The 27951-nt window shown below is 38.7% G+C and overlaps 1 protein-coding gene across 1 annotated transcript; it reads right to left on the bottom strand.

Annotated features, from left to right (window-relative positions):
• Window positions 1–418: 418 nt before the first annotated feature.
• On the bottom strand, window positions 419–23422 carry LOC109557058 (guanylate-binding protein 6-like). The gene is made up of 10 exons (XM_070781002.1): window positions 23233–23422; window positions 22331–22458; window positions 11432–11541; window positions 11040–11236; window positions 9242–9487; window positions 3793–4073; window positions 2898–3110; window positions 2475–2577; window positions 1920–2113; window positions 419–979 (listed from the first exon to the last, which is right to left on the bottom strand). Exons 1-10 carry the CDS (start codon window positions 23420–23422, stop codon window positions 755–757), a joined length of 1887 nt encoding a protein of 628 aa, XP_070637103.1. The 3' UTR covers window positions 419–754.
• Window positions 23423–27951: the final 4529 nt, after the last annotated feature.

Genomic DNA, 27951 nt, shown 5'->3' with positions numbered 1-27951 from the left:
TATATTCATACAGATGGAGCTGCATTGTCCATTTATTCGGAGAAGGCAATGGCACCCCACTCCAGTACTCTTGCCTGGAAAATCCCATGGACGGAGGAGCCTGGTGGGCTGCAGTCCATGGGGTCGCTGAGTCGGTCACGACTGAGCAACTTTACTTTCACTTTTCACTTTCATGCATTGGAGAAGGAAATGGCAACCCACTCCAGTGTTCTTGCCTGGAGAATCCCAGGGACTGGGAAGCCTGGTAGGCTGCTGTCTACGGGGTCGCACAGAGTCGGACACGACTGAAGCGACTTAGCAGCAGCAGCAGCAGCAGCAGCAGTCCATTTATTGGCTAAATACAAGGTATTTCAGTATTGCACATACATAAAGTATATTACCAATTTTTATAGATGGACATTTAACTAGATTCCTGATGGACATTTAACTAGACTCCAATCTTTTGCCTTTAAAAGTAGTGCTTTGATGAACCTCTTTCATGTATGTATGTATATATATATGTGTGTGTGTGTGTGTGTGTGTGTGTGCACTCAGATATATAATACATGATTTTCCACATACAGATACATATCCTAAAAGTGAACCTGCTATTTCAAAATGTCCATATTTATTTTATCTAATATGGGCCAGACATTGATATCCTCTAGTAGCCACTTTTTATATTTGAAGCTTTGCTGAACAAAAATGAAAAGCATGCATAACAAAAAGAGTCCAGAACATATACCCATGCTCCATAATTTCTTTGAAATGAGAGCTACTTTTTAAATAAAGAGCCTATCCCTTTCACAATCTGCCCAAGAAGTTTAGCTGGAGAACTCAATATTGAAGTGAGCTCATCACCAAATTTGTCCAAGGCTTTTGTAACCCAGGGAGTATCCTTTTCTTTAGTATCATCAATCATATTTTTTAACTGATTTATTTCTGCACTCATCAACTCAGATTTCTCTCTAAAACCTTCATTAAGCAGAGTTTCTTGGACCTAGAAATAAAGCAAAGAGGGAAGTAATATGTTTTAAATTCTCATTTTTTTCAAAGACTACATTTTGCATTTAAGAACTTTGTCAAACTATCTTTGTTTTACTCATAAAATTGTTCTCTCTTACTCAATCAAGAAAGGGGAGTTTTGTAACAGGGACTATCTCCTGGTTTTGACAGGACTATTAAGAGAAAGTGTAGTTTACAGCCTTACTAATATTCACACACTATTGGGTTTTGCCAGGAGGCTAAGCCTCACATGAGGACAAATGTTATGCATTTCAGATAAATGTTATGCATTTCAGAGGTAACCTTGGATCAGGCTGCAATAATTCTCAGGATGGTGAGAATTATAGAAATCTGCTATAAGGACATCCAAGTGGACAATGATAGAATTCTCTTTATGCCATACAGTATCTTGGGTATCTCTCCACCCCTGGAGGCAATGCAGCAAGTTTAGAAGCTGCCACATCCCAGTGTTTTTAAGTTTGGACATTTTTGATAGTTTTATTGCAGCATAGCTCTATCTCAGGGCCTATGGCTGAGAACAGAGTTCCTGGTAATTGGCAGGGATCCTGAAAGCAAACTAGTTGCTGCTCATATTAAATATATACTGTTGGAATATCTGTCTAATTGAGCTTCCCAGGATCATTTAAAATTTCCCCAAATAGCTACTTAAACCCTATTTATAAATTCCAAGGGTTTGAGGAATCAATACTCGTCCTGAACTCTTCAAAGTCTACATGTATAGTAGAAATTAAAGCCTTATTTTTTTATTCTTAATATTTTTAATTATTTAGGAATAATTCTAATGGTTTTAATGAATCAGAAGCAGTAAATGGCAATGATGCTTCCTCCATGTCTTGCTGTAAACTTCACCCATCCCTTCCTGATGTCCCAGGGTAATGACCATTGAGCACGACTAAGGCCACAGCCTGACTTACCTTCATCTTATGCTCCAACATCATATTCATCTCTCTCAGTAGGTTTTCTTTTTCTTTCTCCAGCTTCTCTGTCAGCTGGGCTATGTTTTCCTGGAAACTCTTCTTTTGCGCCTCCATCTCCTGCTGCTGTTCTTGCAGTTTCTGTTTCAGCAGCTCCCGTTCCTTCTCAGCTATCTCATTCCTAGCCCGCTCTTCTGCCCCAGGAAAGTTCAGAAAGGAATAAAAGTAAGATGAAGACAGATCTTTATGCTCCAGAGCTCAGAGACCAAACCAAATTAGAAAGAGAGGAGAAATCTCTGAATTCCCACTGCCATACCCCACACCCCAAACCCTGTGTCCACACCATCAAGAGCACATTTCAGAATGTGATGGTAAAAACTGTTTGGCTGACATCTAACCACATCCAACCACATCTCTTGCTGTTTTCAGATGTAGTAGAGTTGTTTCACAGAAGGAGAGGAAGTTCCTTGTATCAGGAAGGCTTTGCTCTTGTACCTATTAGAGGTCACTGCAGGAACCTACCCATCCCACTGTGAGCAGAGTGCTACCCCATACCTGCTACAGTCTTCTCCCCATCAGTGAGTGCTTTATCTGCCTGCAGGATGGATTTCTCTAATGCTGCTTGTGACTGAAGAAAGCTCTGGAGGACTTCATTTGCCTGGGGAACCACGAAGGAGCATAGAACTTAGATTTCCACTGAGAAGATTAGTGCTGCAAAAACATGTATGTAATTTTTGCTTCATGTTTAAAATTCTGTGGTGGTTCCCTACAGCAAGTCCAAGCTCCATACTCATGTTTTGAGAATACATATCTCTACTCTCCTCAGGAATAAATTTCAAGTAGTGGATCTTAAGAGCTAAAGCTGCCATGATATCTCCATGCTCTTTCATTGCCCACACCTAGTTCTGTGCTCTCAGATTTTCAGGAGACCCCTCTAGACTCTATTCTGTAGACTCCCCATGCTCTATGTGTCCTCACCTTCACTCCTTTTCTGGGCACTTGATGATAATCCTGTTCAAACCTTTCCTTTGCTTTCCTGTAGAGTTCATAACCTCCAGGAACAGAAAAAATGCCCGCTGAAATACTTTCCATTAGGGTCTTGGAAATCTCATCAAGTTTAACCTGGCAGTATTTGACAGATGCCTCTTCATTCTGTAACACAAAATCCTCCTTCTTGTTCTTTATAATTTCCTGGAAGTGAAATGTAGAGGGATGTCACAAGAAGAATGAAAAAGAGGGGATAAAATTTCAAAGAATTTGATAGAAAGAATGATCTAACTGCTGTCCTCATTAGAAAAATATTTTGCTGGAGGACACAAAATTAAAAAAGCAATCACAAGTTCTGATTTACTCCCAACCCTGAAAACTCTCTGAAAGACCACAGGAAAGTTTCTCAACCTCCCTTCAGGTTCTTCATCTGAAATGTTGGTGTTGCATTATCTAATCTCTACAGTTCATTGCAGCTATTGATTCTATATTCAATGCTATAGCAAGGAGCAACCTAGGTTGAAAATGGCCTGGCATAAGGGTCTGATTAGAGAAATTTGGATTCTTCTTCATGGGATGATGTTCACAGAAAACTAAAGCAACTTAAGAATGACTTTTGGGTGTTCCAGACATATTTGGAATCCAAAGATATATATACTTTAGGAGGATATATATACTTATTTTTCATCAGAAAACTAGAGAGATTTCTAGATAAACTACTGAGGTTTAACAGAATAAAAAACAAAATATACTCCTTTGTAACTCTATCCTTCCTGAGAACACAGACTACTTTTGAGTGAGGGGTGAGCCATGTGGCTGGTAGTGGCATTTCTAGGTTTCATTCATCAAGGGGAGGGGAGAAATGGTAACTATTAAGACGAGTTACCACAAGATTCTTCTGGAATTCCTGATTTTCATCCTTGAAGGAGCGCTCCATGAAGATGGCAATGGCTTCCTTCTCACAGGCTGCGTGCACCTCCAGCAGCTCCTGGAACGTGTCTGTGGGGAGGCTCAGTTGCTGGGTCATCTTCTCACTGTAGTGGTCAGCTGCCTTTTGCACAGCTGCTGAGTTCTCCAAATGAGCCAGAGATGTGACTGCATTCTCCAAACAAGGTACAGCTCCATTGTTGATGGTATCCACGTAGATCACAACCAACTTTACCAGCCCTGAAAAGGCCATCAAATTTAAGGGATAAATATCAAGTCATTGGTCCATAAAATACAAGATTATGAGATTACATTTCTAAAGTATCTGTCTCTCTCTCTCTCTCTCTCTCACACACACACACACACAGCCATATCTCCTTTTACTATCATCACCTTTGTTTTCCTACTGACTCTTCACTTTTATGGTTCTTGGGGGTAAAAAAGAATTGAAAATCTACCTGTATCCAACCTAAGGAGTATCTGAAAAATATAGTATCCTACTAAAACCTTAAAAGCAAAATAGCTTACATAGGTATTCAGATAAGACAGGGTATATCAGATTTTATTTATTCCTAATTCCGAGGCTTTAAAGGTACTTTCAGAGATTTATAGGCTAGTACTGATATTTGAACCACACAAAACTCTCAAAATATTTTTTGTTTTCTCCTTGCAAAGAACTTTTATTGTATAAGGTTTCCCCTGAGAAAATGGCATATTCTGTTTTTATACTGAGATAGTGATTTTTATTCTGAATAGAGAAATTTTTCAAATAAATGGAAGTCACAGATATCAGTGACAAAATTTGCAGTTTATGGGAGAGATTTATAGTTCCCCAGATATTGTTCAGTTGCTCAGTCCTGTCCAACTCTTCATGACCCCATGGACTGCAGCATGCCAGGCTTCCCTGTCCTTCACTAACTCCTGGAGCTTGCTCAAACTCAAGTTCATTGAGTCAGTGATACCACCCAACCATCTTGTTCTCTGTCATCCCCTTCTATTCCTGTATCAATCATTCCCAGCATCAGGATCTTTTTCGATGAGTCAGTTCTTTCCATCAGGTAGCCAAAGAATTGGAGCTTCAGCTTCAGCATCAGTCCTTCCAATGAATATTCAGGACTGCTTTCCTTTAGCATTAACTGGTTGAATCTCTTTGCAGTCCAAGGGATTCTCAAGAGTCTTCTCCAGCATCACAGTTCAAAAGCATGAATTCTTCGGCACTCAGCCTTCTTTATATGATCCAGCTCTCACATCCAAACATGACTATTGGAAGATCCATAGCTTTGACTATACAGACCTCTGTCAGCAAAGTAAAGTCTCTGTTTTTTTTTTAATATGCTGTCTATGTTTGTCACAGCTTTCCTTCCAAGGAGCAAGCATCTTTAATTTCATGGCTGCAGTCACCATCTGCAGTGATTTTGGAGCCTAAGAAAATAAAGTCTCTCAATGTTTTCATTGTTTTACCATCTATATGCCATGCAGTGATGGGACCAGATGCCTTGATCTTCATCTTTTGAATGCTGAGTTTTAAGTGAGCTTTTTCATTCTCTTCTTTCACTTTCATCAAGAGGCTCTTTAGTTCCTCTTCACTTCCTACCATAATGGTGGTGTCATCTGCATATCTGAGGTTATTAATATTTCTCCCAGCAATGTTGATTCCAGCTTGTGCATCATCGAGCCTGGCATTTCGCATGATGTACTCTGTAAATAAGTTAAATAAGCAAGGTGACAATATACAGCCTTGATGTAGTCTTTTCCCAATTTGGAACTAGTCCATTGTTCCATGTCTAGTTCTAACTGTTGCTTCTTGAGCTGCATACAGATTTCTCAGGAGGCAAGAAGGTGGTCTGGTATTTCCATCTCTTTAAGAATTTTCATTTTGTTTAAATTATTTATTTAATTGAAGGATAATTACTTTACAATATAGTGATGGTTTTTACCATATATCAACATGAATTGGCCATGAGTATACATGTCTACTCAAATCCTAACCCCCTTCCCACTTCCCTCCCCACCCTATCCCTCTGAGTTGTCCCAGAGCACCGGCTTTGGGTGCTCTGCTTTATGCATCAAACTTCCACTGGTCATCTGTTTTACAAATGGTAATGTACAATTTCAATGCTATTCTCTCAAATCATCCAACCCTCACCTTCTCCCACTGAGTCCAAAATTTCTTTATATCTGTGTCCCCTCTGCTGCCCTACATGTAGGAAAGTCATTACTGTCTTTCTAAATTTTGCAAACATGCATTAATATATAGTATTTGTCTTTCTCTTTCTGACTTACTGCACACTGTATAATAGGTTACAGTTTCATCCACCACATTAGAACTGATTCGAATGCATTCCTTTTTATGGCTGAGTTTTTTCATTCCAATCCCAAAGAAAGGTAATGCCAAAGAATGCTCACACTACTGCACAATTGCACTCATCTCACACACTAGTAAAGTAATGCTAAAAATTCTACAACCCAGGCTTCAGCAATACGTGAACCATGAACTTCCATATGTTCAAGCTCATTTTAGAAAAGGCAGAGAAACCAGAGATCAAATTGCCAACATCTGCCAGATCATCAAAAAAGCAAGAGAGTTCCAGAAAAAACATTTATTTCTGCTTTATTTACTATGCCAAAGCCTTTGACTGTGTGGATCACAATAAACTGTGGAAAATTATGAAAGAGTTGGGAATACCAGACCACCTGACCTGCCTCTCGAGAAACCCATATGCAGGCCAGGAAGCAACAGTTAGAACTGGACATGGAACAACAGACCAGTTCCAAATAGGAAAAGGAGTATGCCAAGGCTGTATATTGTCACCCTGCTTATTTAACTTATATGCAGAGTACATTATGAGAAATGCTGGGCTGGAAGAAGCACAATCTGGAATCGAGATTGCTGGGAGAAATATCAATAACCTCAGATTTGCAGATGACACCACCCTTAAGGCAAAAAATGAAGAACTAAAGAGCCTCTTGATGGAAGTGAAAGAGGAGAGTGAAAAGATTGGCTTAAAACTCCACATTCAGAAAACTAAGATCATGGTATCCGGTCCCATCACTTCATGGGAAATAGATGGGTATACAGGGGAAACAGTGGCTGACTTTATTTTGGGGGGCTCCAAAATCACTGCAGATGGTGATTGCAGCCATGAAATTAAAATATGTTTACTCCTTGGAAGGAGAGTTATGACCAACCTAGATAGCATATTCAAAAGCAGAGATATTATTTTGTCAACAAAGGTCCTTCTAGTCAAGGATATGGTTTTTCCAGTAGTCATGTATGAATGTGAGAGTTGGACTATAAAGAAAGCTGAGTGCCGAAGAATTGATGCTTTTGAACTGTGGCATTGGAGAAGACTCTTGAGAGTCCCTTGGACTGCAAGGAGATCCAACCAATCCATCCTCAAGGAGATCAGTCCTGAGTGTTCATTGGAAGGACTGATTTTGAAGCTGAAACTCCAATACTTTGGCCACCTCATGCGAAGAGTTGACTCATTGGAAAAGACCCTGATGCTGGCAAGGATTGAGGGCGGGAGGAAAAGGGGATGACAGAGGATGAGATGACTGGATGGCATCACCAACTCAATGGACATGAGTTTGAGTAAACTCCGGGAGTTGGTGATGGACAGGGAGGCCTGGCATGCTGTGGTTCATGGAGTTGCAAAGAGTTGGACACAACTGAGCGACTAAACTGAACTGAACTGAATATTCCATTGTGTATATGTGCCACAACTTCTTTATCAATTCATCTGTCAAGGGACATCTAGGTTGCTTCCATGTCCTAGCTATTGTAAGCAGTGCTGCAATGAACACTGGAGTACATGTGTCTCTTTCAATTCTGGTTTCTTCAATGTATATGCCCAGCAGTGGGATTTCTGGGTCATGTGGCAGATCTATTCACAGTTTTCTAAGTAATCTCCAGACTGTTCTCCACAGTGGTTGTACCAGTTTGCATTCCCACCAACAGTGTAAGGGGGTTCCCTTTTCTCCACATCCTCTCCAGCAGTTATTGTTTGTAGACTTTTTCATGATGGCCATTCTGACCAGTGTGAGATGATACACAAAAGTGGTTTTGATTTGCATTTCTCTAATGAGAGATGTTGAGAGCATTTTTTCATGTTTTTATTAGCCATGTCTATGTTTTCTTTGGAGAAATGTCTGTTTAGGTTTTTTTGCTTAGGTTTTGATTGGGTCGTTCATTTTTCTGGTATTGAGCTACACGAGTAGCTTGTGTGTTTTGGAGATTAATTTTTTGTCAGTTGCTTCATTTGATATTATTTTCTTTCATTCTGAAATCTGTCTTTTCACCTTGCTTATAGTTTCCTTCCTTGTGCAAAAGTTTTTAACTTTAATTAGGTTCTATTTGTTTATCTTTTTTTTCCTTTGTTCTGCATCCTATCTTTGTTTTTATTTCCATTACTCTGGGAGGTGGGTCATAGAGAATCTTGCTGTCATTTATTCCAAAGAGTGTACTGATTATATTTTTATGGGGCTGTGGGATGCTCAGTCTCTAGGTCATCTTCTCACTGTAGTGGCCAGCTGCCTTCTGCACAGCTGCTGAGTTCTCCAGATGAACAAGAGTCATCACTGCATTCACCAAACTAGGTACAGCTCCATTGTTGATGGTATTCACGTAGGTCACTACCAACTTTCCCAGCCTTAAATAGGTCATCAAATTTAAGGGATAAATATCAAGTCATTGGTCCATAAAATACAAGATTATGGGATTACATTTCTAAAGTCTCTCTCTCTCTTTCTCACACACACACACACACACAGCCATATCTCCTTTTACTATCATCACCTTTGTTTTCCTACTGACTCTTCACTTTTATGGTTCTTCGGGCCTTGGGACTAAGAAAAAAATTGAAAAGCTACCTGTATCCAACATATTAAGGAGTATCTGAAAATATAGTATCCTACTAAAACCTTAAAAGCAAAATAGCTTATGTAAGTATTCAGATAAGACAAGGTATATCAGATTTTATTTATTCCTAATTCTGAGGCTTTAAAGGTACTTTCAGAGATTTATAGGCTGGTACTGATTTTTGAACCACACAAAACTATCAAAATATTTTTTGTTTTCACCTTGCAAAGAACTTTTATTTTATAAGGCTTCCCCTGAGAAAATGGCATATTCTGTTTTTATACTGAGATAGTGATTTTTATTCTGAATAGAGAAATTTTTCAGATAAATGGAAGTCACAGATATCAATGACAAAATTTGCAGTTTATGGGAGAGATTTATAATCCCCCAAATAAGATAATTATAAAATATACACATTTTTTTCATGGAGTGTGAATGTCCATAAGCCCAGAATTCCATATAAAATTCAATAGAAATACTGAAAAACACATTATATAAAATATCTGCAGTATATTGTTACTCATAATAATAGGAAAAAAAGACTTACAATTTCCAGTGACCAGGACTCCCTCTCTGAGTGTCTTGGTTTTTGCATTGGTGAAGATGTAAGAACAGAATTTTTTTATTTGTTCCTGGAATTTAGGATTCAGTTGGTATTCAGACACATTCTCAATATCAGCTAGGAGTTCTTTGTCATTTGTTGGTCGGTCAAAGACAAAACACTTCCGTGTTGGAAAGAACTCCCTGATGCACTCTTTGCATAAATTTGATGTTTGTACCTTCATATTCTTGCCTAAGGGACGGAGAAACAGAGATTAAAGCAGAAATAGTCTTACAGCAAGAGAGCCAAAAGTGTTCACGACAGATTTGTGTATTCTTGTTGACTTTTATGGTAATAACTCCTTTAAAACAGACATTCAGTACTTCTTTGCACATCAGACTTACACCAATGATATAACCAGAGAGATATTTGGGGAGATGTCTAATCCAGTAAAAGAAACCTATAGCTAGCATCCCCAGAACTGAACATGGTAGAATATTTCTTTATTAGATGTTTGCTGTACTAATGGTTAAAAGAATAAAAGGTCAAATATAAATGTTTGCTCTACTTAGTCTTATGTAAGAACTGATCTCTGGGACCAAAAAGAAGAGCCACAAACAGGATAGTGGACAATATCAGAAATGTTAGGAATGACATTTGATTATTGAAGGAGAACTATTTTGATGTTAAAATTATTTGTACAAAGCTACATATTTTTAGCAAAAACCTCTGAAAGGTAAGTGTAACTGAACTGATATTTTAAGATGTCGCCATTAATCTATAAACTCTTTGTGATAAAGGATTATGTTTGCTTTGACAGTGGTCCTCTTCTGTCTAGTCAATTTCCCAATAACTTTTTGAAAAACCATAAATAGAAATATGAAAGCAAGAAATAAGTAGATTAGAATTAATATTCTTCTCAGGTTTCACAAGGTGCACATCACTATGAATGTTACCCTTTACACTAACAAGTTGGTGGTGGTCGTTTAGTCACTAAATTATGCCTGACTCTTGCAACCCCATGAAATGTAGCCTGCCAGGCTCCTCTGTCCATAGGATTCTCCAGGCAAGAATACTGGAGTGGGTTGCCATTTCCTTCTCCAGGGGATCTTCCCAACCCAGGAATTGAACCTGGGTCTCCTGCTTTGCAGGCAGATTCTTTAGCAACTGAGCTACGAAGGAAGCCCTTAAAGTAACATACTATTTGCAAATTATATAATGAAAAAGCAAGTGGGAATTAAAAGAAGCTGTGGTTTGAAAATGAAATGAACGTTCTGATAATTATCAGAAATATTGATAAGTCATAGATTAAAAAGCACACTCCAGGTTTATTTAGAACGTAAAGTCATTTTGTAGATTATATAACTATACAAGAATTAGAACAATTTATCCCTTTTTGAGAAGAATAACATGTAACTGTGTGAAATTTTTTTTTTATTACACAGACTTTCTCTTTGTAATTTCTTATATTGCAATTATCTAGTATATTGTTTTCCCTACTGGAGAAAAGCAGAAACTAAAATAGGGAGCACAAGTGTCTGACTTCAGAAGGATTTAGCACTGAATGTAATCTCAGTGCTAAATTAAAACTTGTATAAAGAAAAAATTGGCTTTGAATAATTTCACTCATACTTTTCTTAAGTAAACTTAAAATTCAATCCCTAGAGCTTTGCAACCCAGTTTCTAATCACCATTTCTACAGATGTTAATCTCAAATATAAATGCGACCCTAGAGATGATGGACAGTATTTAGTAGATCCCACACTCTATTCAAACACCCACTGCCTAGGCCATGCCCTGTAACCTTTAGTCAGCTTCAAGGCATTTTCCAGGTATTGATCTTCTGTGATAGGATGACCATTTAACTTTAGCTCCAGGGTGAAATCCCGTACAGCCCATATAAAGTCTGGAAAGAAAGTCACAAATTCTGTGCAATCTTCTTCTCCATCAGGGCTGGGAGAGGACTTGGCTTTGATTAGTTTTGTGAGCTCTGTCACATAACTAGGACTTGATTAAGGAAAAGAAATTCCTTACTCACAATTCCCACATTCCTAATAAAAAATTAAAAACCTTCTCTTTAGTTCTGAGTCCCCTTTGCACCATTAAAGGCAATTTTGTGACAGGGAAGGAAATGTGATTCCATCTCCATCCCCATAAATTCAGTGAAACTTGATAGTTCAGTTCCTAGAAGGATACTGCAAGTGCTCCAGGGCCTGGTTGTTGATGGTGCTCATACTGTTATAGATAAAGGTGCTGCACAGAAGCACGGCCAAAGAAAAGATCCATGAGTCATTCTTGGAGTCACCCTAGAGAGTACATTAAAACAATAGATTTAAGAGTTTACTTGTAAATTAGAAATTTATTCATAGACTTATTCTATCATGTCCTTATTTATTATTTCAGCTAGCCTAATCACCAAGCAAAGAAATTGTTTGAAGACAGACATATTGGCTTTGACAATTACAAAGGCATTTCTTGTGATTACAACAGTGAGTGAAGTGAAGTTGCTCAGTCGTGTCTGACTCTTTGTGACCCCATGGACTGTAGCCTACAAGGCTTCTCCATCCATGGGATTTTCCAGGCAAGAATACTGGAGTGGGGAGCCATTTCTTTCTCCAGGAGATCTTCCTGACCCAGGGATTGAATCCAGGTCTCCTGCACTGTAGGTAGATGTGTTACCTCCTGAGCCACCATATTTTCAAATAAAAGAAGATTCTTCATAGGGATTTCTTTGTCCTCAATTAGAGGAAATAAAATAACAGTACTGGTGTATAATTAGTTATTCTTTGATGAATGTTAGAACATATTCATTATGCACACATGTATTAATCATAAGTGATATAAAATAAACATAGTTGGCATAACTGGGTATTTAAATTATATCCAAACAATAAATAAGCTACTGTACATTTCCCAATATTCTTGGATTTAAAAATGCAGCAAGTTTGAGTTAAGATGATAGAATTGGAATAGTAGGACCTGGGGTTTACTTCTTCCAACAAGCACATTAAGAATAAATCTACAAGTGGACCCATTCACACAGAGCACATGCTGAACACTAGTAGAGGACCTCATACACCTAAAAGAACAAGAAAAGTTCTCCACATAATTGGGTAGGATCCTTAAGAAAAGGAAGAATAGAAAGAGGAAATGGGAGGGGACCAACATCCTGGTGGGGAGCTGATGGAAAAAAGAGGTTGCCATACCTAAGGAAGCTTCCTCACCAGTGGTGAGATCAGTTGAAAAAGTAGGGGAGTTTGGGGGCTATTAGAGTAAAGTGCAGATGGTGGTCTGTGGCAGGCAGAACAGAGAGTTATACAGATGGTCCATGCCACAGCCTTGTGTGCTCCAGCCTGAGATGTGTGTCTGCCAATGTTGGGGTGGACTGGGTGTTGAAGCATGGGGTTTGGGGAGTGAACCTAGGAAAAGGGCTGCTACAGGCTGCATGGAGACAGCCTGAGGGGATGGGAGTGAGGAGCTCCACAGATAGGAATACTCTTCCTCTAAATGCTCTTAGAGGAAGCACAGACTGCCATGGAAGCAAGGTGCCATTTGTTGAGTAGCACACAGAGGGCAGGGCCACCCTCATGGCCTCTCTCCCCAAACTCCAGCCCCTGACTCTGTGGGCACTTGGAGGACTCCTGTCAGAGCAAGTGTGTGTGCCCTAGTCATTGCTGCCTTGTCCTACTTACAACTGAGTGAGCGTGTGTGCCTGGTCAGTTGCAACCTCGTGCCCCTCCCACCTTAGTGAAAAAATGTGGTCTAGTCAGTAGCTGCCTTCACCCCTTCTCTCCTGGGTGTGGTTGAAACCAAAGCTGAGCCCCAGGGGCTGTGGGGCTAAGGAAGAAGAACTGAAACTTCTTTTTATAGTTGCAGAAGCCAAGGGTTAAACTCCCATGAATGGCTTGGAAAAAGTGCCTATAGACATCTGAATGGACAGTGATTGCTCCCACAACTGAGATGGGTCTCGTTTTAGTGACTGTGGACTGTGGACCTTTCAACAGGGCCCTGTTCTCCAGAGGGATAAGACCCAGCTCCTCCCACCAGAGGGCAGACACCAGTCCTTCTCAACAGGAAGATTACGTAAACCCCTGGATTAAATTCATCCACCAAGGGACAGATACAAGAAGCAAGAACTATGATCCTGCACCCTGCAAAATAAGATCACAAGCAGAGTAAGTGAGACAAAACAGAGATTACAGAGATTAAATTACAGAGATTACAGAGAAATACCATGCAGACAAAATTAAAAAAGAAAGTGAAAGTGAAGTCGCTCAGTCATGTCTGACTCTTTGTGACCCCATGGACTGTAGCCTACCAGGCTCCTCCATCCATGGAATTCTCCAGGCAAGAGTACTGGAGTGGGTTGCCATTTCCTCCTCCAGGGGATGTTCCCAACCTAGGGATCAAACCCAGGTCTCCCACATTGCAGGCAGACGCTTCACCATCTGAGCCACCAGGGAAGCCCAATGCAGACAAAGGAGCAAGGTAAAAACCTATAAGACCAAATAAATGAAGAAGAGACTGGCAATCTACTTCCAAAAGAATGACTTCCCTGGAAGCTCAGACAGTAAAAAAATCTGCCTGCAATGCAGGAGGCCCCCTTTCAATCCCTAGGTTAGGAAGGTCCCCTGGAGAAGGGAATGGCTACCCACTCCAGTATTCTTGCTTGGAGAATCACATGGACAGAGGAGCCTGGTGGGCTACTGTCCATGGGGTCACAAAGTTGAACCAGGCTGAGCAACTAACACTTTCACTTTCAAAGACAGAAAAGATGATTCAAGAAAAAGAAAGGAGGCATTAATTGAGAAGATAAAAGAAAATTTTAATAAAGATGTAGAAGAACTAAAGAACAAACAGTAATGAATAATAAAATAACTGAAATAAAAATATATATATACTAGTAGGAATCAATAACAGAACAACTAGAGCAAAAGAATGAATAAGTGACCTGGAAGACAAATGGTGGAAATCTCTGCTTTTAAAACAAGATAAAGAAAAGAAATGAAAATAAATGAGGAAAGTCTCAGAGATCTCTGTGTCAACATTAAATGTATGAATATTCTAACAATAGGGATCTCAGAAAAAAGAGAAAAGGTATGAGAAAATATTTGAAGAAATTTTAGTTGAATTCTCTAACAAGAGAAAGGAATAGTCATCCAAGTCCTGGATGTTCCATATAGGATAAGTTCAACAAGAGACATGTTGAGACATATATTAAACAAACTAACAAAAATTAAATACAAATAAAAATATTAAAAGCAGCAGGGGGAAAGCAACAAATAACACACAAGGGAATCTCCATAATGTTATCAACAGATTTTTCAGCAGAGACTCAGAAAGCAAGAAGGAAATGGCATGATATATTTAAAGTGATGAAAGGGAAAAACCTACAACCAAGAATATTATACCTAATAAGGCTCTCATTCAGATTTAATGCGAAATCAAAAGCTTTACAGACAAGCAAAGCTAAGAGAATTCAGTGCCACCAAACCAGCTTTGCAACAAATGCTAAAGGAACTTCTCTATGTGGAAAACACAAGAGAAAAGGGGAAAAAGGAAGGAAAGAAAAAAGACCAACAAAAAACAAACCCAAAACAATTAAGAAAATGTTAACAAAAACATATATATTGATAATTACATTAAATGGAAATGCACTAAATGCTCCAACCAAATGATATAGACTGGATGAACGCATGCACAAACAAGGCCTGTATAAATACCATCTACAAGAGACCCACTTCAGACCTAGAGAAACATACAGACTGAAAGTGAGGGAATATAAAAAGACATTTCTTGTAAATAGAGATCAAAAGAAAGCTGAAGTAGCAATACTTATATCCAACAAAGTAGACTTTAAAATAAAGACTGTTATGCAAAATAATGAAGGATACTACATAATGATCAAGGGATTCAATCCAAGAAAAAGATAGAACAATTGTAAATTTATATGCACCAACACAGGAGCACCTCAATACATAAGGCAAAGGCTAAAATCCTAAAAAGGGGAAATCAACAGTAACATAATAATAGTGGGGGCCTTAAATAATCCACATACACCAATGGGAAAATCATCCAAAAAAAAATTAAGAGGGAAATATAAGCCTAAGATGACAGACCTAAGCCTAATAGACCTAAGATGGTCTATTAGGCCAGATAGACTTAATTGATATTTATAGACCACTCAGTCCAAAGGACCAGGATACACTTTTTTCTAAGTACATGAACAACATTCTCCATATTATAGATCAAATGTTGCATCACAAATCAAACCTCATTAAATTTAAGAATGGTGGAATCATATCCTGCATCTTGTCCAACCACAACACTGCTGCTGCTACTGCTGCTGCTAAGTTGCTTCAGTCATGTCTGACTCTGTGTGACCCCATAGACAGAAGCCCACCAGGCTCCCCCGTCCCTGGGATTCTCCAGGCAAGAACACTGGAGTGGGTTGCCATTTCCTTCTCCAATGCGTGAAAGTGAAAGGGAAGTCGCTCAGTCTTATCCGACTCTTAGCAACCCCATGGACTATCGCCTACTACTATCTCTTCCACCCATGGGATTTTCCAGGCAAGAGTACTGGAGTGGGGTGCCATTGCCTTCTCCGAACCACAACACTAAGAGATCGGGAATTATCAATAATCAGAGGGAAAAAAACTGTAAAGAACACAAACACATGGAGGCTAAATATTTAATAATACATTATTAAATAATCAATGGATCACTGAAGAAATCAAACAGGAAGCCAAAAAAATGCCTAGAGACAAATGACAAAATCATGATGATCCAAAAGTTTTGGAGTGCAGTAAAAGCAGTTCTAAGAGGGAGGTTTTACCAATACAATCTTACCTTGAGAAACAAGAAAAATCTAAAGTAAACAGCCTATCATAACACCTAAAATAACTAGAGAAAAAAACAAAACCCGAAGTTAGAAGGAAATAAGTCACAAAGATCAGAGAAGAAATAAAGACAAAAATACAATGGCAAAGATCAATGAAACTAAAAGCTGGCTCTCTGAGAAGATAAACAAAATTGATAAACCTTTAGCAAGACTCCTCAGGAAAAAAGGGAGAAGATCCAAATCAATAAAACTAGAAAGGAAAAAAAAGACATTCCAATGGACACTACAGAAACACAAAGGATTATAAAAGATTACTACAAGCAACTATATGCCAATAAAATGGACAATCTAAAAGAAAAGGACAAATTCTAAGAAAGCTACAACTTTCTAAGACTGAACCAGGAAGAAATAGAAAATATTAACAGACCAAGCACAAGTACTGAAATGGAAATTTTGATTAAATATCTTTCAACAAGCAAAAGTCCAGAACCAGATGGCTTCACAGGTGAATTCTATCAAACATTTAGAGAAGTATTAATATCTACTCTTATGAAACTCTTTCAAAAAATTGCAGGGGAGGAATACTCCCAAGCTCATTCTATGAGCCATCACCACCTTGATACCAAAACCAGACAAAGATATCACATGAAAAACACATACAAACATCACTGATGAACATAAATGCAAAATCCTCAACAAAGTACTAGTTAACTGAATCCAACAACACATTAAAAGATCATACACCATGATCAAGTGGTTTTAGTGCAAGAATTCAAGGATTTTTCAATATTTGCAAATCAGTGTGTTACACCACATCAACAAACTGAAGAATAAAAACCATATGATCATCTCAATAGAGGCAAAAAAAAGCTTTTGACAAAATTCACCAACAAATTATGATAAAAAAGATAGAAAGTGGACAATAGAGGAAACCCAGCTCAATATAATAATGGCCATATATGACAAACCCAAAGCAAACATCATTCTCAATGGTGAAAGACTGAAATCATTTCCTCCAAGATTAGGAGCAAGGCAAAGATGTCCACTATTGCCACTATTATGCAACACAGTTTTGGAAGTCTTAGCCACAGCATTCAGAGAAGGAAAAGAAAGAAAAGGAATCCAAATTGGAAAGAAGTAAAATTGTCACTGTTTGCAGATAATATGATACTATACATGTAAAACCCTAAAGATACTCCCAGAAAACTCCTTTAGGTCATCAATTTTTTTCCTGGTAAAATTCCAGAATACAAAATTAATACACAGATATCTCTTGTGTTCCTATACACGTACAATGAAAAATCACCTAGTGTAATTATGGGAACAATTCCATTTCCCATTGCATCAAAAAACATAAAATAGCTAGGAATAAACCTATCCAATGAGGCAAAACATCTGTACTCATAAAACTATAAGATACAAACGAAAGAAATAAAAGATGACACAGATGGATTGGTATAATGTGTTGTTGGATTGGAAGAATGAATATTGTTAAAATGAGCATAACACCCAACACAATCTACAGATTCAATATAATTTTTGTCAAATTACCAATGGCATTTTTCACAGAATCACAACAACAACAAAAAATGTTCAAATTTGTGTGGAGACACAGACCCTGAACAGCCAGAGCAATCTTGAGAAAGAAAAATGGAGCTGGAGAAATCAAGTTTCCTGGCTTCAGACTATACTATCAAGCTACAGTCATCAAAACAGTGTGATACTGGCACAAAAATAGAAATATAGATCAGTGGAACAGGACAGAAAACCCAGAAATAAAGCCATGTGCCTATGGTCAATTTATCTATGACAAAGGAGGCAATACTGCACAATGATGGAAAGGCAATCTCTTCAACAAATGGTGCAGGAAAAACTGGAGAGCTACAAGGAAAAAATGAAATTAGATTATTTTTCAACACCACACACACAAAAAAAAAACTCGAAATGGATTAAAGACCTAAATATGAGCAGGACACTATAAAAATCCTAGAAGGAAACATTGGCAGAACAATCTCTGAGGTAAATTGCAGCAATATCTTTTTTGATCCATCTCCCAGAATAGTGGAAATAAAAACAAAAATAAACAAATGGGACCTACTTAAGCTCAAAATCTTTGGCACACCAAAGTAAACAGTAAAAAGATGAAAAGACCACCCACAGATTCAGAGAAAATATTTGCAAATGATGTGACCAACAAGGGATTAGTCTTCAAAATTTATAATCAGCTCATACCACTTAACAGCATCAAAACAAACAACCCAATCAAAAATGAGCAGAAGACCTACATAGACATTTCTCCAAAGAAGACATACAGATGGCCAAGAGGCATATGAAGAGATATTCAACATTGCTAGTTCCTAAGTTCAGTTCAGTTCAGTCCTCAGTCATGTTTGACTCTTTGCGACCGCATGAAGCGCAGCATGCCAGGCCTCCCTGTCCATCATCAACTCCTGGAGTTCACTGAGACTCACGCCCATCGAGTCAGTGATGCCATCCAGCCATCTCATCCTCTGTCGTCCCCTTCTCCTCCTGCCCCCAATCCCTCCCAGCATCAGAGTCTTTTCCAATGAGTCAACTCTTCGCATGAGGTGGCCAAAGTACTGGAGTTTCAGCTTTAGCATCATTCCTTCCAAAGAAATCCCAGGGCTGATCTCCTTCAGAATGGACTGGTTGGACCTCCTTGCAGTCCAAAGGACTCGCAAAAGTCTTCTCCAACACCACAGTTCAAAAGCATCAATTCTTCGGCACTCAGCCTTCTTCACAGTCCAACTCTCACATCCATACATGACCACAGGAAAAACCATAGCCTTGACTAGATGGACCTTTGTTGGCAAAGTAAGGTCTCTGCTTTTGAATATGCTATCTAGGTTGGTCATAACTTTTCTTCCAAGGAGTAAGTGTCTTTTAATTTCATGGCTGCAGCCACCATCTGCAGTGATTTTGGAGCCCCCAAAAATAAAGTCTGACACTGTTTCCACTGTTTCCCCATCTATTTCCCATGAAGTGGTGGGACCGGATGCCATGATCTTAGTTTCGTGAATGTTGAGCTTTAAGCCAACTTTTTCACTCTCCACTTTCACTTTCATCAAGAGGCTTTTGAGTTCCTCTTCACTTTCTGCCATAAGGGTGGTGTCATCTGCATATCTGAGGTTATTGATATTTCTCCCGGCAACCTTGATTCCAGCTTGTGTTTCTTCCAGTCCAGCGTTTCTTCCAGTCCAGTGTTTCTCATGATGTACTCTGCATATAAGTTAAATAAGCAGGGTGACAATATACAGCCTTGACGTACTCTGTTTCCTATTTAGAACTAGTCTGTTGTTCCATGTCCAGTTCTAACTGTTGCTTCCTGACCTCCATATGGGTTTCTCAAGAGGCAGGACAGGTGGTCTGGTATTCCCATCTCTTGAAGAACTTTCCACAGTTTATTGTGATCCCCACAGTCAAAGGCTTTGGCATAGTCACAGGCAAATTTGGCCTTGGAATATGGAATGAAGCAGGGCAAAGACTATAGAGTTTTGCCAAGAAAATGCACTGGTCATAACAAACACCCTCTTCCCACAACACAAGAGAAGACTCTATACATGGACATCACCAGATGGTCAACACCAAAATCAGATTGTTTATATTCTTTGCAGCCAAAGATGGACAAGCTCTACACAGTCAACAAAAACAAGACCAGGAGCTGACTGTGGCTCAGATCATGAACTCCTTATTACCAAATTCAGACTTAAATTGAAGAAAGTAGGGAAAACCACTAGACCATTCAGGTATGACCTAAATCAAATTCCTTATTTGATTTAGTGGAACTGAGAAATAGATATAAGGGACTAGATCTGATAGACAGAGTGCCTGATGAACTAGACGGAGGTTCATGACATTGTACAGAAGACAGGGATCAAGACCAGCCCCGTGGAAAAGAAATGCAAAAAAGCAAAATGGCTGTCTGGGGAGGCCTTACAAATAGCTGTGAAAAGAAGAGAAGCGAAAAGCAAAGGAGAAAAGGAAAAATATAAGCATTTGAATGCAGAGTTGCAAAGAATAGCAAGAAGAGATAAGAAAGCCTTCCTCAGCGATCAATGCAAGGAAATAGAGGAAAACAACAGAATAGGAAAGACTAGAGATCTCTTCAAGAAAATTAGAGATACCAAGGGAGCATTTCATGCAAAGATGGGCTCAATAAAGGACAGAAATGGTATGGACCTAACAGAAGCAGAAGATATTAAGAAGAGATGGCAAGAATACACAGAAGAACTATACAAAAAAGATCTTCATGATCCAGATAATCACCATGGTGTGATCACTGACCTAGAGCCAGACATCCTGGAATGTGAAGTCAAGTGGGCCTTAGAAAGCATCACTACCAACAAAGCTAGTGGAGGTGATGGAATTCCAGTTCAGCTATTCCAAATCCTGAAAGATGATGCTGTGAAAGTGCTGCACTCAATATGCCAGCAAATTTGGAAAACTCAGCAGTGGCCACCCGACTGGAAAAGGTCTGTTTTCATTCCAATCCCAAAGAAAGGCAATGCCAAAGAATGCTCAAACTACCACACAATTGCATTCATCTCACACGCTAGTAAAGTAATGCTCAAAATTCTCCAAGCCAGGCTTCAGCAATATGTGAACCCTGAACTTCCAGATGTTCAAGCTGGTTTTAGAAAAGGCAGAGGAACCAGAGATCAAATTGCCAACATCCACTGGATCATGGAAAAAGCAAGAGAGTTCCAGGAAAACATCTATTTCTGCTACTTATTAGAGAAATGCAAATCAAAAATACAAAGAAATATCACCTCACACCAGTCAGAGTGGCTATCATCAAGAAATCCTCAAATTATAAATGCTGAAGAGTGTGTGGAGAGACAAGAACCCTCTTACACACCTGGTGGGAAGATAAATTTGTACAGCCACTCCAACTGTATGGAGGTTGCTTAAAAAGGTAAACATAGAGCTGTCATATGACCCTGCAATCCCACTCCTGGGCATATACCTGGAGAAAAATATGATCTGAAAGGAACACACTCCCCAGTGTTCATTGTAGTCTGTTTACAATGGCCAAGACATGGAAACAACCTAAATGTCCATCAACAGAGGACTGAATAAAGATGTGGTACATATGTACAATGGAATATTACCCAGCCATTAAAACAATGAAACAATAATATTTGTAGCAACATGGATGGCCCTACAGATTGTCATACTGAGTTAAGTAAGTCAGACAGAGAAGGAAAAATATCTTATGACATCTCTGATATGTGGAATCTAAAAGGAAATTATACAAATTAACTCACAAAAGAGAAAGAGACTCACAGACTTAGAGAACAAACTTATGGTTGCCAGGGGGAAGAACATGTGTAAGAGATAGGTAGAAAGTTCGAATGGGATAAACACATATTTAAAGTTGGTAACCAACAAGGATTATGTGTGTAGCACATGGAACTCTGCTCAATGTTACGTGGCAGCTTGGATGGGAGATCAGTTGGGGGAAAATGGATATATATATATATATATATATATATATATATATATACATACGTATGGCTGAGTTCCTTTGCTGTTCATCTGAAACTATCATCACATTGTTAACTGGGTATACCCCATTACAAATTAAAAGTTTGATAACAAGTAAACACATGATTTCCAACTCCTCTTTGGGCAGAAATGGAAAACTACATAAATTTAGATATCATATTCAAATAATTATCAAAGTAAGTCAAATAGAAGACATAATTTATTTTGTCCACTAGTACAAAGCTAAAATAACAAAACTTCATCTTAAAATATTTCTAGTAGGACAAACACTGACTTTTTATCAGGCGTTACATTTAAGTGCATCTTCTTCCTCTCTCCAACCTGTTTCTTTTTCAATCACACTTTATTAAATCTGACAGCACACATGTGGTCTTGTCAACTAGACTAAAGACATTTCGAAAACATGACCATTAATTTAGTCACTGATGTCTACAGCACTGAGCCCAAAGGCTTGGAACTAAGCTGTATGGTACTTATTTACTAAATTTAATTGAATCATCCACCAAGTGCCAATAAATAAAAAGTTTTATCTAACATTTTTACTTAACATCTTTACAAAAAAGATTTTTACCTAAAGGTTCAAACAAACCAAGATTTGCTTCATTTACTACGCCTGAATTTCTAAATTTTACAAATACATCTCAGTAACTAAATTACAAAGGATCATAAAAACATAAGGAGAAAATACAGAATAAAAAGGATTCATCTGTGACTCCCTATCTTACCTTTTCAACATCTCCCAGGCCCTCAGTGTCCAGAAGGACCAGAGTGTGGTCTGATTTGAAAGGGTGAGGCACACACCACATCCAGATGCCCTTGGTTTTAGACTGCACTGTAGAGCCCAGAGGGAAACCTGCAAATGAAAAGAGAAAGCAACATTCAGTGACAGAGGATAATCTAAATAGCCCAGGGCTATGAAGTCAGACTTACTGGAATGCAAGTACCCCAGGATGCACTATTCTGCTTTCTCTATTTCCTCAAGAATGTCCTACTTTTGTGTTTCATCTATTTCAGGGAGGAGGAATATTAATTGTGAAAATTATGCCAAGCATGGGTTCAACATGAAGACAAAAACGTATCCATGAAGCAGACAAAAAGGAGGTAATTGATAACCATTATAAGGGCATTTTGAACAAATGGTGAGGTTCAAAGCCAGAGAGAATTGGATTGATGAGAGACATAGAAAAAGTGGAAAAAATTAAAATTATTTTTTTGCCAGACCAAATAGTATTTTTAAAAGGGGAGTTACCCAAAAAGATATAAAATTCAAGAAGGAACATGATAGATATTCAAACACAGTTATATATTATTGGGAATATTTCATAAAAAAGTAAAATGTGTTTCAAGATAAAGCACACTACAAGGCAAGAACCCAGTGCTTCAGCAAGTGAAATAAGGTAGAATTTAGGGCATTAGTAGGAGAGATTTTTGTTAACAGGAGTAAAACAACAAATATGGTAACAAATGACAATAAGGTAGTGATTTAGTGGTAAGAATTTTAAGGTTAAGTTTAAGGTTGGTTTATTGAGGGGAATCTGATTCTCCATTCACATGCACAGGGAAAAAACTAAGAATATGAGGTATAGTTGGAGTCATGCAATGACCTCTGCCCCAGTACAACACTCACCATGTTTCTGTCCTGCAAGACGGTTCATCAAGTAGGATTTACCCGTACGATACAGGCCTACAATGGCTACTACCACCACTGGCTGAGAAATCTTCTCAAGAGTCTCTATAGCTTCCTGGTTCACTGACAGTTGCTCGTTGTCATTTTCTACCAGAGAAATAGGGGCCATCATGTCCCATCCAGATGCCATGGCTACCTGCAAACTTAAAAGAGTCTCCCTGCAGAAATAAAATTACAAAGTTTTCTCCAATTCCAAGTTATTCAAAGCACACACCCATTTAGGACTGAGTGAGACTTCCTTAATTTCCATGAGACAGAATGTAACCTAGAAATAGCATACTGCAGAGGGAATCTTATATCATTCTCTCAAACCACTAATGATATCATTAATAAAAGAAAAGGTAACATTACTCTCCATAATTTCACTTCAACAGCAAGAATTTAATTCACATAGTTGTTACCATGCACTGAAGGCCTCCAATATGCCAAATCCTACGATACATACTTGACAATGCTGCTGCTGCTGCTAAGTTGCTTCAGTCGTGTCCAACTCTGTGCGACTCCATAGACGGCAGTCCACCAGGCTCCCCCATCCCTGGGATTCTCCAGGCAAGAACACTAGAGTGGGTTGCCTTTTCCTTCTCTAATGCATGAAAGTGAAAAGTGAAAGTGAAGTCGCTCATTCGTGTCTGACTCAATAGCCAGCCATTAATACGCTGGTACTTATTGGAATCTACAAATTAGAAATTATTATATACCTTTACCAAGGGGATAAATGGGCCTCACAAAATCTGAGTGAATAAGTAATAGAACCAGGATTATATTCTAGACAATTGAGCAAATGGCAGACTGGAAAGCTCTAAACTCTTGCTTCTCCAAGCGGACATCAAAAACAACCAAATTTTTGGCTAAAATAACTTTCTGGTAGTTCTATGAAACAGTTGAGAGTCTAAAACAATCAAATAAATACCCAGTCAGGAAGCCACATTTAAAATGGTACAGAAATTAGTGGTGTTTTTGTTGCCTTTAGCCCAACAACACCAGGGTGGTGCAGTCTTTGTCAGAAGGAGATAACCCATTCTCTAGTTTCATCTCTTTATCCAGAAGAAATGGAGCAGATCTTATTTAAAACATTATAACTGTAAGTGCATGGTTATAGGGTTCTCAGAAAAAGAGGAACTTATTTTAGACTTTCAACTGTTTCATAGAACTATCAGATGTTATTCTAACCAACAATTTGGTTGTTTTGCTGTCTCATCGGGGACACAAGAGTTTTGTGCTGTTGTTTAATCACTAAGTCTTGTCTGACTCTTTGCAACCCCGTGGACTGCAGGAGGCCAGGCTTCCCTGTCTTTCATGATCTCCCAGAGTTTGCTCCAATACATGTCCATTGAGTCAGTGATGCCATCTAACTGTCTTATCCTCCACTGCACTCATCTTCTCTTGCCCTCAATCTTTCCCCCCATCAGGGTCATTTCCAATAAGCCAGTTCTTTGCATCAAGTAGCCAAATATTGGAGCTTAAGCTTCAGCATCAGTTCTTCCAATGAATATTCAGAGTTGATTTCCTTTAGGATTGACTGGTTTGACTTCCTTGCTGTCTTCTCCAAGAGTCTTCTTCAGCACCACAATTTGAAATCATCAGTTCTTTGGAGTTCAACCTTCTTTATGGTCTAATGCTCAAATCCATACATAACTATTGGAAAGACCATAGCTTTGACTATATGAACCTTTGTGGCCAAAATGATGTCTCTGCTTTCATAGCAAACAGCCTCTTCCAAAACACAAGACATGACTCTAAGCATGGACATCACCAAATGGTCAATACCAAAATCAGATTGAGTATATTCTTTGCAGCCAAAGATGGAGAAGCTCTATGCAGTCAGCAAAACACAAGACAAGGAGCCGACTGTGGCTCAGCTCACAAACCCCTTATCAAAAAACTCAGACTTAAATTGATGAAAGTAGGGAAAAACACTAGATCTTGCAGGTATGATGTAAATCAAATCCTTTATGATTATACAGTGGAAGTGACAAATAGATTCAAGGGATTAGATCTGATAGATAGAGTGCTTGAAAACCTGTAGACAGAGGCTGGTAACATTGTATAGGAGGCAGTGATCAAAACCATATGCAAGAAAAAGAAATGCAAAAAGGCAAAATGGTTGTCTGAGGAGATCTTACAAATAGTTGAGAAAACAAGAGAAATGAAAGGCAAAGGAGAAAAGGAAAGATACATCCATCTGAATGCAGAGTTCCAAAGAATAGCAAGGAGAGATAAGAAAGCCTTCTTCAGTGCAAAGAAAAAGAGGAAAACAATAGAATGGGAAAGACTAGAGATCTCTTCAAGAAAATTAGAGATACCAAAGGAACATTTCATGCAAAGATAAGCACAATAAAGGAAAGAAATGGTATGGATCTAAAAAAAGCAGAAGATATTAAGAAGAGGTGGCAAGAATACACAGAAACACTATACAAAAAAGATCCTCATGAACCAGGTAACCACAATGGTGTGATAACTCGCCTAGAACCAGACATCCTGGAGTGCAAAGTCAAATGGAAAGCATCACTACGAACAAAGCTAGTGGAGGTTATGGAATTCCAGTTGAGTTATTTCAAATCTTAAAAGATGATGCTGTGAAAGTGCTGCACTTAATATGCCAGCAAATCTGGAAAACTCAGCAGGGGTCACAGGACTGGAAAGGTCAGTTTTCATTCCAATCCAAAGAAAGGCAGTGCCAAAGAAAGTTCAAACTACTGCACAATTGGACTCATCTCACATGCTAGCAAAGTAATGCTCAAACTTCTCCAAGTCAGGCTTCAACAGTAAGTGAACTGTTTCAGATATTCAGGCTGGATTTATAAAAGACAGAGGAACCAGAGATCAAGTTCCCAACATCAATTGGATCACAGAAAAATCAAGAGAGTCCCAGAAAAACAGGTGCTTCATTGACTATCCTAAAGCCTTTGACTGTGTGGATCACAACAAACTCTGGAAAAATCTGAAAGAGGTGGGAATATCAGACCACCTGACCTGCCTCCTGAGAAATCTATATGCAGGTCAAGAAGAAATGGCTAGAACCAGACATGGAACAAAGGACTGGTTCCAAATTGGGAAAGAAGTATGTCAAGGCTGTATATTGTCACTCTGATTTTTTAATTTATATGCAGAGTACATCATGTGAAATGCCAGACTAGATGAAGCAAAAGCTGGAATCAAGATTGCAGGGAGAAATATCAATAACCTCAGATATGCAGATGACACAACCCTTATGGCAGAAAGCGAAGAAGAACTAAAGAGCCTCTTTATGAAAGTGAAAGAGGAGAGTGAAAAAGTTGGCTTAAAACTCAACATTCAGAAAACTAAGATCATGGCATCCGGTCCCATCACTTCATGGCAAATAGATGGGGAAACAGTGGCTGACTTTATTTTTCTGGGCTCCAAAATCACTGCAAATGGTAATTGCAGCCATGAAATTAAAAGACACTTGCTCCTTGGAAGAAAAGCTATGACAAAACTAAACAGTATATTAAAAAGCAGAGACATTACTTTGCTGACAAAGGTCTGTCTAGTCAAAGCTATGATTTTTCCAGTAGTTATATATGGATGTGAGAGTTGGACTATGAAGAAAGCTGAGTGCCAATGAATTGATGGTTTTGAACTGTGGCATTGGAGAAGACTCTTGAGAGTCCCTTGGACTGCAAGGAAATCCAAACAGTTCATTCTAAAGGAAATCAGTACTGAATATTCATTGAAAGGACTGATGCTGAAGCTAAAGATCCAATACTTTGGCCACCTGATGTGAAGAACTGAATCATTGGAAAAGACCCTGATAAGGGGATGACAGAGGATGAAATGGTTGGGTGGCATCACTGACTTAAGGGACACGAGTTTGAGCAAGATCTGGGAGTTGGTGATGGCAGGGAATCCTGGCATGCTGCAGTCCATAGGATCGCAGAGTTGGACACGACTGAGCAACTGAATGAACTGATGGCTTGTCATGGTTTTTTTTCCAAGGAGCAAATATCTTTTAATTTTATGGCTGCAGTCACCATCTGCAGTGATTTTCGAGCCCAAGAAAATAAAATCTGTCAGTACTTCCACTTTTTCCCCTTCCATTTGCCATTAAGCGATGGCACCAGATGCCATGATCTTAGTTTGAATGTCTAGTTTTAAGTAGGTTTTCACTCTCCTCTATTCTCAGGCTCTATAGTTCCTCTTCAGTTTCTGCCTTAGGGTGGTATCACCTGCATATCTAAGGTTTTTGATATTTCTTCCAGCAATCTTGATTCCAGCTTGTGAGCCATCCAGTCCACCATTTTGCATGATGTACTCCACATATAAGTTAAATAATCAGGGTGACAATATACAGCCTTGACATACCTCTTTCCCAATTTGAAACCAGGGCATTGTTCCATGTTTGGTTGTAACTGATGTTTCTTGTCCTACATACAGGTTTCTCAGGAGGCATGTAAGGTGTTTAATATTCACATCTGTTTGAGAATTTTCCACAATTTTTTGTGATGTACACAGTCAAAGGCTTTAGCATAGTCATTGAAGCAGAAATTGATGTATCTTTGGAATTCCCTTGTTTTTTCTATGATCCAGCTGGTGTTGGCAATTTGATCTCTGGTTCCTGTGTCTTTTCTAAATGTCAGCTTGTACATCTGAAAGTTGTTGTTTCATGTACTGTTGAAGTCTACCTTGAAGGATTTTGAG

This window comes from Bos indicus, chromosome 3 (assembly GCF_029378745.1).
Source record: "Bos indicus isolate NIAB-ARS_2022 breed Sahiwal x Tharparkar chromosome 3, NIAB-ARS_B.indTharparkar_mat_pri_1.0, whole genome shotgun sequence".
Lineage (NCBI taxonomy): Eukaryota > Metazoa > Chordata > Mammalia > Artiodactyla > Bovidae > Bos > Bos indicus.
The sequence above is the reverse complement of the archived record's forward strand: the minus strand, read 5'-3'. Positions and strand labels throughout refer to the sequence as shown.